The 15,827-nt window shown below is 47.3% G+C and overlaps 1 protein-coding gene across 5 annotated transcripts in view; it reads right to left on the bottom strand.

Moving 5' to 3' along the window:
* Positions 1-15,827, bottom strand: part of unc79 (unc-79 homolog, NALCN channel complex subunit) — an 87,773-nt gene that overhangs the window by 15,206 nt on the left and 56,740 nt on the right. For 3 of the 5 annotated variants that reach the window (XM_079853767.1, XM_079853769.1, XM_079853771.1), the window contains 17 exons: positions 14,550-14,731; positions 14,274-14,475; positions 14,019-14,198; positions 13,823-13,891; positions 13,253-13,542; positions 13,000-13,182; positions 10,392-10,557; positions 10,169-10,318; positions 6,592-7,671; positions 4,702-4,803; positions 4,008-4,308; positions 3,796-3,936; positions 3,671-3,709; positions 1,686-1,798; positions 1,498-1,583; positions 1,019-1,192; positions 23-91 (listed from right to left, as the gene is read on the bottom strand). In XM_079853767.1, coding sequence (XP_079709893.1) covers positions 23-91; positions 1,019-1,192; positions 1,498-1,583; positions 1,686-1,798; positions 3,671-3,709; positions 3,796-3,936; positions 4,008-4,308; positions 4,702-4,803; positions 6,592-7,671; positions 10,169-10,318; positions 10,392-10,557; positions 13,000-13,182; positions 13,253-13,542; positions 13,823-13,891; positions 14,019-14,198; positions 14,274-14,475; positions 14,550-14,731 — 3,527 coding nt within the window. The remainder of the gene's footprint in view (positions 1-22; positions 92-1,018; positions 1,193-1,497; positions 1,584-1,685; positions 1,799-3,670; positions 3,710-3,795; positions 3,937-4,007; positions 4,309-4,701; positions 4,804-6,591; positions 7,672-10,168; positions 10,319-10,391; positions 10,558-12,999; positions 13,183-13,252; positions 13,543-13,822; positions 13,892-14,018; positions 14,199-14,273; positions 14,476-14,549; positions 14,732-15,827) is intronic. The other 2 variants (XM_079853768.1, XM_079853770.1) reach the window with 2 other exon arrangements.

Raw genomic sequence — 15,827 nt, 5'->3', positions numbered from 1 at the left:
CCACAGAAATGTACGAGCTTACTCTTGTTGCGTTAGTGACGGGAATCTTCAACAAACAGATGATTATCCTCAGGCTTGAGTCCAGCGGACACTTCATAAAGGAGAGGAGAGAAACCGTGAGCACCGTGAGACTGATCATATACGGCTCAGAGAGACTGAAGCTCAGAGAGACTGAAGCTCAGAGAGACTGAAGCTCAGAGAGACTGAAGCTCAGAGAGACTGAAGCTCAGAGAGACTGAAGCTCAGAGAGACTGAAGCTCAGAGAGAGAGACTGAAGCTCAGAGAGAGAGACTGAAGCTCAGAGAGACTGAAGCTCAGAGAGACTGAAGCTCAGAGAGACTGAAGCTCAGAGAGACTGAAGCTCAGAGAGAGACTGAAGCTCAGAGAGACTGAAGCTCAGAGAGAGACTGAAGCTCAGAGAGACTGAAGCTCAGAGAGACTGAAGCTCAGAGAGACTGAAGCTCAGAGAGAGACTGAAGCTCAGAGAGACTGAAGCTCAGAGAGACTGAAGCTCAGAGAGACTGAAGCTCAGAGAGAGACTGAAGCTCAGAGAGACTGAAGCTCAGAGAGACTGAAGCTCAGAGAGAGACTGAAGCTCAGAGAGACTGAAGCTCAGAGAGAGACTGAAGCTCAGAGAGACTGAAGCTCAGAGAGAGACTGAAGCTCAGAGAGACTGAAGCTCAGAGAGACTGAAGCTCAGAGAGACTGAAGCTCAGAGAGACTGAAGCTCAGAGACACTGAAGCTCAGAGAGACTGAAGCTCAGAGAGAGACTGAAGCTCAGAGAGACTGAAGCTCAGAGAGAGACTGAAGCTCAGAGAGACTGAAGCTCAGAGAGAGACTGAAGCTCAGAGAGACTGAAGCTCAGAGAGAGACTGAAGCTCAGAGAGAGAGACTGAAGCTCAGAGAGACTGAAGCTCAGAGAGAGACTGAAGCTCAGAGAGACTGAAGCTCAGAGAGACTGAAGCTCAGAGAGACTGAAGCTCAGAGAGACTGAAGCTCAGAGAGACTGAAGCGCACCTTGAGTGGCAGCACCGCCGGCAGTTTGGCCAGGAAGGTCTGGAACTGGTTGCAGATGGTGGTCCACAGGTTGCTGGGCGAGTCCATGGGAAGAGTCTCCATGAAGGTGGCGATGTTGTCCAGACAGTGCAGGATAGCGCCGCCTGCTGGCAGAGACTTCTTATTGTTCAGACCCTAGGACGACACCAGCAGCTTTACTGCAGTTACCCAGCAGCCACAATACAACCACAATACAACCATAATACAACCATTCACAGCTCATGCACACACTATAAAGCAGAGAGTCTTAATAATGAAGGTTGTGATGAATGTCCTGGAAATCAAGCTCTAATTGAGGAAAGCATGACTCTCCGTTACAAAGGAAAGTAAGAAGGCTTTAAGCAAAGCTTTCCAGACTGTCCTCTGCTGGAAGACGTGAGTGTGTGTGAGTGAGCAGACGTGTGTGTGTGTGTGTGTGTGTGTGTGTGTGTGAGACGCACCTCCAGAAGTTGGCTCAGCGCGGCCACAGAGCTCAGCTCATTGAAATCCACCAGAGCCATGGCCAGTGTCCGCAGGAAGCTTCCATCTGAAACCAGAGAGAGCAGTGCCAGTGAGCTCGAGTCTCTCTCTCTGTGTGTGTGTGTGTGTGTGTGTGTGTGTGTGTGTGTGAGAGAGCGGTGTCTCAGACCTTTAATGTTGCTCTGGAAGAGCTGTGGTAGGATGCCGTTGGGCGCGAGCTGATGGAGGACGCAGCGCAGGAACTGCTTGGCCACGCCAGCGACGTTCCCGGGAATCAGCATGCTACACACACACACACACACACACACACACACACACACACACACACACACACACACACACACCAGTGACGGGAACGCCGGCTCCTTTTATGGAGCTGGATCGTTGGAGCCGGCTCTTTCGGTCCACAAATGGCTCTTCATTTACAGATTTTTACAATCTCTTGGACACATTTCTCAATACTCAGGTCACTTTATCAAACTTTATCACTTTATCAAATCATTGGTTGGTCCAGTGGTGTGGCGCGACATCAGAGGCGGGTGACGTCACCAACCAGGACACTATAAAGCCTGCCCAAACTATGTAACGCTAGCCTCTGTGTCTTTTATTTGGTGTTGTCTGTCTCATTATATATTATATATATCACTGTGGCGAGCAAACAAAGTTACAGGTTGTGTGTGCATCCCTGCCCTCGCTACATCACACAATCTGTGTGTTGTTTGTTTGTGAGTGGATGCACAGGTCAGTTTTGCCGATGTGCGTTTTATTTAGGCTATTTATTTATTTTTGTCCCTGTGCGCCGATCGGAGACGGAGTTCACTGCTGATATTCTGGGGACACAACATAGCCAATAGGCTGTACTAGTAGGGACTTTAGCCTTTAAATATCTTTGCTGCAGTGGATCAGTATCCTCGTGTCAGCAGCGCCTTGCCTCGCCCATAGACCTTAACATCAGCGGATGGTGGGTGTGTGCGGCTTTGAAAATTGGCCAAAAAACGTTGGTGCGGATGGATAGCGGACGGATGATGAGTTTTGTGAAGCGCTTGCGGATGAAATTAGCCCATCCGCGCATCTCTAGTCCACAGAGCTGCCCTGTGGCGTAGTTTTTGGACCTCCTAATAAATGGTCACCAGCATCTAAGCAGAGAATGAGCAAATGGATAGTCGAGGCTATCTCTCTTGCCTACGAATCGGCCGGACTGCCTACCCCTTTGGTAGTACGGGCCCATTCGACTAGGAGTATAGTGGTCTTAGTGTCAGGAGTCCCACTTCAGGATGTTCAGGATGTTTGTGATGCGGCGGGCTGGTCCTCACCGCACACATTCATGAGGTTTTACGGTCTAGACTTGGGCTCCACTCCCAGGGCTCAGGTGCTCTCGTCTTAGTGCTTTCTCGATTCACACTAGACAGTCACTGGTCATTATGGTGGTGTGGGTATAGATGTTCCCACAGCGTCAATCGACACAACACGAGTTCCCTTGAAAGGGAACGCCTCGGTTATGACTGTAACCTCGGTTCCCTGAAGAGGGAACGAGACGTTGCGTCACCATGCCATTCTCCCTGCATGCCTGTTGGCGACCGTTTGGCCTTACACTGTTTGGCCTTACACTGTTTGGGCAGGCTTTATAGTGTCCTGGTTGGTGACGTCACCCGCCTCTGACGTCGTGTTACACCATTGGACTGAGCGTTCCCACAGCATCAATCGATGCACCGTCTCGTTCCCTCTACAGGCGTTTTGGTAGTTTTAGTAAATGTGAAATGAACTGCTGTGAAGCTGAGAGTTAGTAAAGAGATCTGTGTGAAGAGTTTCGAAAAATGTAAAATATTGAGAAAATGATTGTAAAAAGCTGCAAATTATTCCATGTAATTATATTAAACCTTTCCAGAATACCTTAGTTGTACATTATTTTTTAACATAAAATCTTTAATATTGAAAAAAAAAACATTTTTACAGATAATATAGACTCATCTCGTGAACACACATCAACGCAACAGTCAGTACAAAAGTCATCCTTTTACTCGAAGCAATTAGTCGTAATAATTCACAAAAACAAAAAGAGAAATGAGCTCTCAGACATGAGCCGACTTCCATTGTTCACGACCGACACAAAGGAGAATAAGCCTCAGACGTACAGCTGTTTATAGAGTAACTCACCTTTCAGCCTGACCTGTGAAATTGGAGCTCGAGGCCAACCTGCAGAATTAAAGCAGAAAACTGAAAGAGAGCCATAGAGATGGCAGTGAACGTGTCTGCAGTCAGCGGCTGTGGTGCGAGCGTACCTGCCCACAGACTGCATGATCTCCAGCAGCAGCGGAGCCGCCAGATCGGGACTCAGGTGGATGAACATGGACAGAACCACCACGGCCAGAGCCAGAGTCTCCTCGTCATACTCCTCCAGAACGGCCCCGCAGTCCCGGCACCTGAGCAGACACACACACAGATGAGGCACACTGAACCCTGACGCTCTCTCGCTCTCGCTCGCTCTGCCCACCTGTCAGCCATGTTCGTGGGCTGCTCGTCGCTGAAGTCTTCCGGCGCTGGAACAAACATACTGGCGGTGCTCGGAGCCGACAGCAGACTCGTCTTGGTCGGACCTGCAAGAGTGAGGTGTAGAGTTGGGGCCAGACTCCAGCACACAGGACTGGTCATGATTAGTGGTGCTAAAGAAGACCGACCCGTGTCCCAGGTGCTGATGTTCTGCGGCGCGCTGGACTGATGCTCGAGCTGCCGCTTCATCAGCTGACTCATGGTCACGGCACCCAGAGAGCCTCGCTTCACCTGGCGATACTGAGCTGGAGCAGGACACACACTTCAGAAGATGCTCATGCATGACAGACACTTCACATTCAGAAATACTATCAATTTGAACTGAAATGAGCTGAAGAATGACACTATGGTCTGCAGTAGAGCTGCTTTACAGCAGAATTACTCTCATATTTGATGAAATTTGCATAACAGATTCTGTTATCTTCCTGTTTATTACTGTGAAGATGCTTTGAATCATTCTGTATTGTATAAAGCGGTGTAGAAATAAAGCTGACTCGACCTGAATAAGCCCACATCTGGATCTGATCAAATCTCTCACTCTCACAGCACAAATGAAGCCTCATGAAGCAGAAGCAGTGGGCCGGGGTTCATATAAACACAGTTTCAGTGGAGTTAGGGTTAGTGTGGAGGGGATTTACTGGACACTGAGGAGCGATGGCTGGTTTCGGGGACGGCCGCCTCCAGAGCCGGAGCCGAGGCCGATTCTCTGGGCTTCTCCAGGTTCGTCAGGGATTTCTCATCTGTGTGAATATCAAGACCTTCAGTCTCTGAACTCTGTGTGCAACCACTTCTGAACAGCAGCAGAGCACTGCAACATTAACACGTTCTCCAACAGGGCCGTCACCAGTGGTCTGAATGTGCATTATGTGAACTAGATTAGTGCCAGGATAGTTAGTCTCACTGTTTTTCTTCTGAAAGTCTTCTTATTCAAATTCTTATTGTGAAAGACTTATTATCAAATGAAAACAGCACAAACTAGGGGTGTAACGGGACACAAACATGCCGGTACGAACCTCGGTTTTGAACTGGGTTCGTACAGATACTGTAAAAAGAAATTCCAGGACTTTCAAGGACTTTTCAAGCACTACTTTTTTGGTTTTTGGTAAATATAATGAATATATAAGCTAATATAACATGCTGTGGACAGTGAGTGACTTGCCTAAGGTAAATGTAGTTACGTGAGATATTATTCTCAAACTGTTTTATTGATGTCTTTCTGCGCTTGAAACACTGTTTGAGAGATTACAAGCAAACATATCTAAGCATAGATCGGGTGTTTCTCAAACGAACAACTTAGTCCAGTCTTTCTGAGGCTTGAAGGCTAGTGTCCTCCTCAGAATCAAACGCTAGAATGAGACGCTCTAGTAAGACCGCATGGCTACGTCACATGTTCCCCGCCCTGCGGTCACGGCACGACAATACTACTAAAACTTCATTTAGGAAAAATACTTTTTGCACTACAGTGAATGACAGCCTAGTGGCTTATTAGTGTCAGTTTAGTGTTAGCGATTAATTTACAGCAAAACAAAATATAATAATCTATGCTTTTATGTCCGAAAACATTATACTCAGACAAGCTCAGTACGACTCGTGTGCAAAGGATTGTGGGTGATTTAAGGCCACAAAGGATACATCCGATGCATCCTTCAAAACAGGCCGAATGAAGGACGCGAAACGAAGGCCGAGATATGCAGCCTTCCGTTTGAGAAACACCCATATTGTGTTCTTCTTCTGCACTTTTCCTGCTGTGGCGGTTAGCAAACAGCGATCTGTGATGTGTGTGTGTGGGGGGGGGTTGCTAATACATTGCTAAATATACAATAACTAAGTGTACAATAACTTTACAATGTCCAGCAATCGATTTAAATAGTACATTGGGTTTAATGTGTCGTTTAATGAGATCTAATATATGTTGTTAGTGCAGAGAATTTTCACGTGAATAAATATGTAGATCTGACTATTCTGAGCATGTACTTTAATGGTCCAGTGGTAGAACTTTTGCTAAGCATATCAGAGGTTCTGGGTTCCAATCAGTGGTTGTATATCAAGCAGGGACACGTTTACCGGAACGAATAGTCTCCGCAGCGGATTGAAGCGCGAGTCCGAGTGAAGACTAGAGAACAAGAGAACACTGTATCCGCACCACTGACCGCAGCGGCAACGAGCACCTTGATCACTTGATTTTAAAAACAACACATTTCAGCGCTAGATCGCCTCTTATTTCACAAAAGAACAAAATGAATGCTCTGCTAATCAACTGGAGATGTTTTATTTATTTGCATTGGTATATCTGTGCCACAAGATGTTTCAAAAAGTGGCGGGGACAATATCAACCCTGGCAGAAAGTGGTGGGGACATGTCCCAGCCGTCCCCCCTGCAGATGATGCCTATGCCTGTGACTGACTGTACTGGTGGTCTGACTGTACCGTGACGAATACATGTACCATTACACCCCTAGTACAAACACAAATCCACAAAGACGTAGCGTGAAACATATCATATACGCTGTATAGCCCGAGCTGACTGACCTGACTCTGCCGTCGTCTCGCTCATCTTGTCCAGAGTGTTGAAGGTGATGTCCAGATATTCCCTCTGGATGGCGCTGACGGCGATCTTCCTCTCTTTGCGCTGGCGTGGCACGATCTGAATCTTGAATTCGGCTTCGTCACTCTCATCGTCGGGTTTGGGCTCGCTGTCTCTCTCATCGGTCTCCTCGGCGTCCTCGTCTCCTGCCCGTTCTAGAGACTCCATGGGGATGTGGTGCAGGACCGACCGGCTCGAGGGACTGGGACTAGTCCCACTGCTATCCTTCCTGCAGGAATCCTCCAGGGAAGCGTTTGGCATGTGCGAGGTCTTCCTGAAGAGATCCCTCTTCTGCTTCAGGGTCATGGTGCTCTCCTGCTGAGCCGTGGAGTCGGGCAGCTCCAGGGTCGCCGCTGTCCGCTGGTCCCCGCTGCAGTCCTCGACGCTGACCTGCACCACAGGAGGAGAGCGGCCGGCCGGCGGGTCCTCAGCTCGGCTCAGCACTCCGCCGGGGAGCTTCAGCGCCTCAAACAGGTCCTCGTTGCTCTCCACAATGCGCAGGGGAGGCAGCGGCTCGAATATCAGCGAGTCGCTGTCGGAGAGCGAGAGGATGGAGCGCTTCTCAGGGATGGAGGTGCAGTCCGAGGAGAGGTCGATGAGATCCGGGTCGTCCTTGTCCAGCGGCGAGTCCAGGCCGGCGGGTTTGTCCTCAAAGGTCTCCATGCAGCTGAGCCGCACCTCGGGGATGATGGGCCTGACGCTGGAGCCGCTGCGGTCGATGATGGAGTGGCCGTTGGAGGAGTCCTTCCCATGGTGCTGTGCTCTGTGCTGCTGCCGGCCGATGGAGGAGGACGAGGAGGGCTGGAGGGCCGGGGGACCCTGCAGGTCGCAGCGGTCGATGCAGGACTTGCGCCGATGCTCGTCCAAGTTGAAGAGGATGGAGTCGGTGTTGCCGATGTCCAGAGACTTCTGCTTATGCATGGCCTGCAGTCTCTTCTTCCGGCTGCTGCCGTCCTCTCGCCCGGAGTACAGCAGCGTGTCCTGAAGCGCGCCGCCCTCCTTGTACTCCGCCAGCTCAATCTCACCTGAAGAAGAGGAGAAGAGATGAAGATGAAGGCGTGTGAGAGCACACGCATCAGCCCAGGCTAGAGATGAGCTGGTATACGGTAATGCAACAAGGAGACATCGGGCCCTATCATACACCCGGTGCAATGTAGCGCCAGGCGCGACGCTAGTGTTCTGTGCTAGTTTCAGCACGATGCAGTTTTCATTTTCACGTCCTGCGCCACGCTGTTCAAATAGCAAATGCATTAGTGCAACAAGTGCGCCCATGGACTGCTGGTCTGAAAACGAGGTGTGTTGCTATTTTGAGGAGCTGAAATAGACTGCCTACAGGCGCACATTACTAACGCACTCTTTAAAAAACAAAAAAATACTGCGCAATATTTTTTTGTTTTTTAAAGAGCGCGTTAGTAATGTGCGCCTATAGGCGGGTCCACAACGTGCGTACACTCTGCTTATTACACACACACTGCTTATTACACACACACACACACACACAGGGATGCGCAGCAGCACACAAACATGTCAAATAGCAAAAATAAAAGGATTACAATGTAAAAGATTAATATTGAGTACATAAAGATATGGTGAAATCAGGCTTGTCATGTAGATGGTCTGCCTGAGCTTTAAAGGTCCCGTATTATGCCCCTTTTCACAAGATGTAAAATAAGTCTCTGATGTCTCCAGAGTGTGTATGTGAAGTTTCAGCTCAAAATACCCAACAGATCATTTTTTACAGCATGTTTAAATTGACATTTTTTGGGGCTCAGAAAAACGCGCTGTTTCAGTGTGTGCCCTTTAAATGCAAATGAGCTTCTGCTGGACGGCCCAGGGGGCGGAGCTTCACGAGCTCGCGCTCAGTCTGTCAGGACAATTTCATCTCACGGAATGATGATAATATCAGAAACTCTCAGTAACGGTGTTCATTTCGAGTCGGACAATAATGCCTACAGAGTCAGAGTGCTGTATAGAGATGAAACAGGTATAGTTTAGTAGTTTAATTACGGTTATTATAACGTATTTGTCATCTGCTTGTTTGTATCCATTATTTATAATTTAGCCTACAAGTCTGCTGTCTGAATGATGATCAAACATATAACTTACTGATGAGTTTAATAAAGTTTATTGTACATCACACAAAAGATGAAGCGTCAGTTTTACTTCAGAAAATCACCGTAAGAGCTGAGTAAACACAGTAAGTTATTAGAAGTGCGCAAGTACATAAACGTATTTCGGTAGAGTTGAGGGAGCATTCCTGTGGGCGGAGGTGAGTCAAAAAACGGTTCTAGTGACGTCATTAAAGAAGGAAGTAGAGGGATGTAGTTCAAACGGGCCGTTCGCTGTAGGCGACTTCTGTTAAATAAAATATCTCGCTTGGCATTGAACTTTGAGCTTTATAATTTTACAGATATTATTTATGCTCTAACAGCAACATTACACACTAACTAAAGTTTGAAACATGGGATCACGAAGAACGGGACCTTTGAACTCGCGCACGAGCAGATCCGTTCCCTCGCTAGAGAAGCGCTCAGTCTTTCCGCCTGAATCCTCCGTGTAAATAGCGAATCCTCCATGGCGCGAGCGCAACTGGCTTTCAAAGGGAATGGGAGATGAGACTCTGATCGGTTTATCGTTACGCGACGACCCATCGTTAAACTAGCAAAAGTGGATTCGGACTCGCTCTAAGTGCACTTGGGCTTTAGACCATGCGCTTTGATCATTAAAATATTAAAATAGGGCCCATCACATTCAGTCTCGGCTACTTCTACACTCATCTGGTTCGGCATGGGCGAAATGACCAAAATCATGAAATTAGTCATTTTATTTCATGATAACGATATATATATATATATTAAAATATAGTTATTTTGCTTTAAATAAGGTTTTTATGATATCAGAGTGTACGATAACACTATTTTTTTAATTTCATCATTATTGCCACCAATTTCAATATCACGAAAACCAATACTATGCTAACTAGGGTAAATAAAACTCAAACTCAATGAAGACAAGTAAACAGTCAGAGATAAAATAAGACAAAGAAACTAATAACAAACAACAGCACAACAAACTACAATAAAACGAAGACACAAATGAAATAGACCTGACTGAAAAACTTCAAGCACTAGAAATAAGAAATACTACATAAATTGAATAGTTATCAAATGTATAAAAAACACTGTAGTACAGTGTAAATTACAGTGTAGAGTAATCCTTATTAAAGTTACAAAAGTTATTCAGTCAAGAGCAGTGAGTGATTTTCTCTTTTTCTTTTGTTCTTTGATTATCATTAATGACAGAGAGCCACAGGTTTATTATTAGGCTGCTGTCACTTTAAGAGCACAGTATACTCACACACTGTTTACAATGTTATTTTTCTAGTCATATTTACATATGTTAAAACGAGTACTCGAGTACTCAGAGATCAGTCCTCCAAATTAAACATTTACAAAAACATTTTCCATTCTAACGTGGACTGAAATATGAATAATGACTCTGGAAGTGTGATGCGCCACTCACTCCTTTGAGCGCTGAGCTCCACCGGCTGGTACTTGACAGACTTGCTGCCGCCGATCCTCTTGAGACGCGCGAAGAAGGTCTGCGACTCCTTACTGCCGGCTCCGGTCGGAGTGTCGTGGACGTCGGACTCGTCGAACACGCTGTCCTCCTCTGCACGGGAAACACAGGGCATTAATGCAGCAGACGGCCGGGAGCGCTCAGGTCTGAGCTGGCGGACTCCTACCTTTCTCCTTCTCGCTGTAGCGGCTGATGTTGGAGTTGTCGCTGTACAGCGGGCCTGCGGACACGTGCGACCTGCAGCTGTGGTACTGGGCGTTCAGCGTGTTGATGGTGATGTGGATCAGGTGGAGCACCACATCTTTACTCATGTCCATATCTCTGTACGGATACTGAAACACAGCAAGACTGAGTAATGATGACTGACTCTGGGACTGAGCACAGACACAGAAACACAAAACAACACTAAGCCGGTGTTAATGCTTTCAGGAGAATAAAACGCATGTTCTTTTCACGGGAGAGATCACTCATATTGCACTTCTCTTTAGGTTGAAGAGAAATCAACAGTTGTGTTCTGCATTCGGCTTACTGTTTCCAGGAGGGTTCTAGATCTTGTCATGTGAGGAAATCGATCCTGGAAGTGACCAAAACTAATGCATCATACTGAGTTGATTTCATGTCATGTTGTTTAGTGTGTGTCTGCAGGATTAACCATTAACCAGCATTAATCGCCTCTGCCGTTCACAAAACGGGATAATGTTAATCAAGTACCTGTAATTCATCACAGTAAAATCAATTTAGAAAGTAAATGATGTGATTAAAATTGAATCCACTGAAAAACAAGCTATTCTGCTTCAATGATTCATCTCTCTTCCATTAACTTGTAATACATATAACCTTAGACCTAACCCTAACCCAAACATATAACTGTGGGCGTTTATCTGAGCTGGATGTGTCGTCAGTGTTGTACAGACTCCTGCGTTCACAGCTTTGACCTGCTCGCCAACTGCTCATCACAAACTATCAAAACATCGATGTCTTTGGTGTCTCTCCTTAAATCGTACAATCCCTAAATAAATTTCACAAAATAATAGTGGTCAGTCCATTTATTTATTCTGAAAGGTCCCATTCGGTTACGAAGCTACATGTGGGATTTTGATAGGTTGGTTTTCTGTTATTTTTTTTGTTTTTGTTAATTGTTATGAAGAAAAATGTGAATCCGCTGCTATAAATATGAGGGTGCAACACAGTAAAATGAGGCATTTCCACAACTGATCTGGTGTCTGTTCCCAGGTTAGCCCGACCGTCCCAGCGGCCGCAGTCACGATGAATGCAGGGCCTAAAACTAACTTCTTGTCATGATTCTGCCTTCTAGTCTTTGATTTTCCCCGGTCTTGAGGCAGGATCATGACAGACCCATGTTTTATGTTCACACACGGCCTTTTGCTGGGCCATGTGCTTGTGTTGTCTCGTTCCTCTCCCCGCCCCCTTGTTATCCTATCCTCGTTTAGTCATCATTGCTTTACCCTTGTCACCTGTTTCCCTCATTAGTTTCTCCCTATTTAATCCCCTTGTGTTTGCTGTCCTGTGCCGGTTCATTGTGTGAAACAATCTGTGAGTAACCTGTTGAAAGTCTTGCCTAGAAAGAAGAGTTTGATCCTGTCTTAGCTGTTAGTTTATTGTCTAGTTTATTGTCTGAGTCTTAGTCTAGTGTTGTCAGTCTTGAATAGTCCATCCTGTCTTGTTTTGCCCCCTCGTGGGTTTTGTTTTCTGTTTTTGTCCCAATAAACCTTGTGTGTAGTGTATTCTGTCTGTGCTTGGGTTCATCTCCACATCATCATAACACTTCTTGCCACACCTACCAATGGCCGGTGACTTCAGAAAATGTGCCGGACATTAATATTTTTTACCAGCCATGAAACAAAAACATTGCAATTGGACATAGCAAAAACAGGCAGTTATGACACCAACATTTTAGATATCAGGGAAATTTCACATATCTCTGTTCCAATTTTAATACCACAGCTCAAACTATACTAGCCTAAATAATACAAATGTAATATATTATTATTAAAGACAAGTGAACAGTCAGTAATAAAATAAGAACAAATAATCAAATTAGAAGCAAAAGCACAAATAAATACAAAATAACAAAGATACCACTGAAATGAACAGGTAGATCTGACAGTCGTTTTCAGGCACAGAAATGTAATTAAGTAAGCAATGTAAAATAACACTGCATTGTCTTCACTGTAACTTAAACATCCTTATTAATTCATCCTTATTAAAGTTACAAAAGTTATTCAGTCAAGAGCAGTGAGTGATTTTTTTCTGTCTTTTGTTGTTTGATTAACATTAAAAACACAGATCGAGCAGAAATATTAGGCTGCTGTCACTTTAAGAGCGAATGCACGGATCCAATATACTGATACACAAGCGTTTACTTTATCAACTGTTCACGCTAACTTAAGACGGAACTGGCTATGTTTACTAGGATACTCGCTATTTTCTGGTATAATTTGTGTGAATTTGTCTGCTCAAGCACAAGACGACGTGAAAGACGCGCTGTCTGAGATGCGGCGTTCTGTGATTGGAAACGAGTAATGGAACGAGCTCCTGGTGCGTCTCCTTGCACTGCTTAACTTGTCCAGGATTAAACTCTTATGATAATGCAGCGGTGTCAAGTCAGCTGTACCGACCATGGTTACGTTACAATTCATAAAAATAAAATTCAATAAAAATGTCACCTGCCATTTGGCGAGTGACACCGTTTCATTTACTCACCAACACCGATTCTTACTTGCATTTGATAAGTATATGCCCTGGAAGGATACCTTGTAGAGGATGACGAGCAGGGCTTTGAGCCACATCTGGCGTATGTGCGGCTTGAGGGCCCAGAGCGAGCAGCGCGGCGGCTCCTGGAAGTTGGGCCTCAGCTGAGGACACGTGCAGTACTTCAGCACCTGCACCACCAGCGGCAGCAGCTGCTTCCCCAGGCCGATGTTGTAGTCCATGACCTGAGGAGACCAACACAAGCGTCTGAGCCCCGGCCCACTGGGAGAGGAGCGCGCACACAGCCGAACTCACCTGAGCGATGCCTGCGATGAAGGCGTTGAAGCAGGTGGAGGAGCGCATCTTCTGCGGGGTGATCATGAAGCAGCCCATCTGCTGGTCGTAGCCCAGCAGCACGTACAGATGCCGCTTCACCGTGTTGAAGGCTTTGGCACTGCCGATGTCCGCCTCGGCACTGCTTTTGTCTTTGGCCATGAACTTCATGAGCACCATGATGAGCTGGTGGACGGTCTGGTGGTCGATCCCGGCATCCTCCGGCAGCAGGTCTTTAATGATGGAGTCTTCCTCTAGAGGAGAGCTCTCCCCTGCAGGGCAACAGGAGGCGGTTACGGAGGCGGTCTTCTGCAGAGACTGTACGTGATGGTTAATATACAGCACACGCTCAGTACTAATTATTAACTATAGTAACTATTATACGACATATATCATTGGTTTTCCGCTCTTCCGCTGCAGTGCATTGTGTTCAGTCGAGTCACTGTACACACATTCCCTGACCCACTGTTACAGCATCAGCAAAGAAAGAATATCTGTGTCAGTGAGCCATGAATGACCATCAGCGGTGTGTGTGTGTATGACATGCTCTACCTGTCAGCACTTTCTCCAGCATATTTCCCAGTATGGGTGCCGACTGCTCCTGCCTCACGAGTCTTAGAGCTGGAAGAAGAGAAACAGGACTTCTGTGCTGAATCCACAAATACTTGAGCAAAACACTGATTGCACTGTGATTCTCTGTCAGTGAAGAGTGTGTGACAGACACTAACGGTCAGATTCATAAACTCACGCAGTTTGTTGCACAGCGTCTCCGGGAGTGAGAAAGCCCGTTTGGACTCGGTCGGACCCTTGACGCTGTCCCGTAGCGAGCGGACGCTCTTCTGCCGGTTGCGGGCGAAGCGAGCGCGGCGGATCTTCCACATGGCGGCGTCGCTCAGGTTGGCCACGTTCGTCCTCACCGCAGTGATGGCTGACACAGGAGATCAACACATGTGAGATCGATACACACACGCTACGGATGCCTGACACGTCTCAACACACTCACTTGTGGGGAAAGGGAACTCCTTGTTGCAGTCCAGGTGCAGCTGCGCCTCCAGCGACAGCGTCTCGAAGCGGTTGACGAAGAACTCCCAGCTCAGAGCGGGAATCTCTGGCTTCAGCGAGTGCAGCAGCAGCAGTTTGCTGAGGATCACGGGGCGGTCCCGCACCACGGTGTCGAACTGGAAGTCCAGGCACAGACACAGGCCCTGGTGGGGAGACACACACACACTCGTCTGGCTCTGTGAGGTCACATGACTCGAGGCGAGGCGTCGGCGCTCACCTGCAGCGCGGGCCTCTTGACGGTGTCCAGCAGCAGCCGGGCTCGGGTGGCCACGGCCGGGTTGACGTCCTCCACGCTGGCCAGGAAGCAGCAGAAGGCGTGCGCTAGCGAGTACTTCAGCACGTGGCTCTTCGTCACCGAGCCGATGTCCAGGAACCGGCACAGCACCGCCACCCGCTCCACTGAAAGACACGGACACGTCATCACTAGGGTGCTGCAGCCGCGGTTACTGAGATGTTAAAGATTAGGACAGGAGGTGAAGTGAGGCAGGGTCGGGAAAGGCCTCGGATCGCCCGAAGCACGACTGCGCTACATGACGGAGCGCCGCTAAAGTGTTTTTGTGTGGTTATTATTGTGTTCTAGGTGTTTTCTTCATGTCTGGTTTCCAAGAGTCTCTGGCCCTGTTAACTCCTGGCATTAAGAAGCGTTTCGGTCGATCGGATCACAAGTGGACGACACTAAATACAGGTGTAAACAGGGTCTAATACGTTTTGAGCATGTCCACTTTCGACCACTTCCAGAGGTCGTTGAAAATGTCCAGTTATGGTTATAACCTCGGTTCCCTGAGGGAGAAGAGTGAGACATTTCACTATGGTCATCCATGAAGCCCTATACAACCACGCCTGTCAGGCCAGCGCTACGGGGAGGCCCCAGCCCTTCCTATATAATATTCCTATATATATCATCATTAGAAGAATTAAGAAGTCTAAATGAATGAAGTAAAATGACAGAGACCTGCATGACATGTGGAAAATAGTGTCTACTATCAGCCTATAGAAAATATCTCTCCTTTGCAATGCCAGTAATTTTATGCAGTCCTGCTCATTGCTCACTAAAAGTGGCCCATAGATTTACCCGCTCATAGACCCTAACCTCGAAGAAATCAGGACAGAAGTGGTCGAAAGTGAACAAAAGAGACGGATTAAAACCCCAGCTGTAAACGAGTGTGTCTCCCTCGTCCCCCTGTGCTCCACCTAACCCTAACCCTTAACCCCAGCTGTAAAAGAGTGTGTGTCTCCCTCGTCCCCCTGTGCTCCACCTAACCCTAACCCTTAACCCCAGCTGTAAACGAGTGTGTGTCCCTCGTCCCCCTGTGCTCCACCTAATCCTAACCCTTAACCCCAGCTGTAAACGAGTGTGTGTCCCTCGTCCCCCTGTGCTCCACCTAACCCTAACCCTTAACCCCAGCTGTAAACGAGTGTGTGTCTCCCTCGTCCCCCTGTGCTCCACCTAACCCTAACCCTTAACCCCAGCTGTAAACGAGTGTGTGTCTCCCTC

Source organism: Squalius cephalus (assembly GCF_949319135.1).
Source record: "Squalius cephalus genome assembly, chromosome: 20".
NCBI lineage: Eukaryota > Metazoa > Chordata > Actinopteri > Cypriniformes > Leuciscidae > Squalius > Squalius cephalus.
Note: the sequence above shows the minus strand (reverse complement) of the source record. Positions and strands in the feature narration are given on the sequence as shown.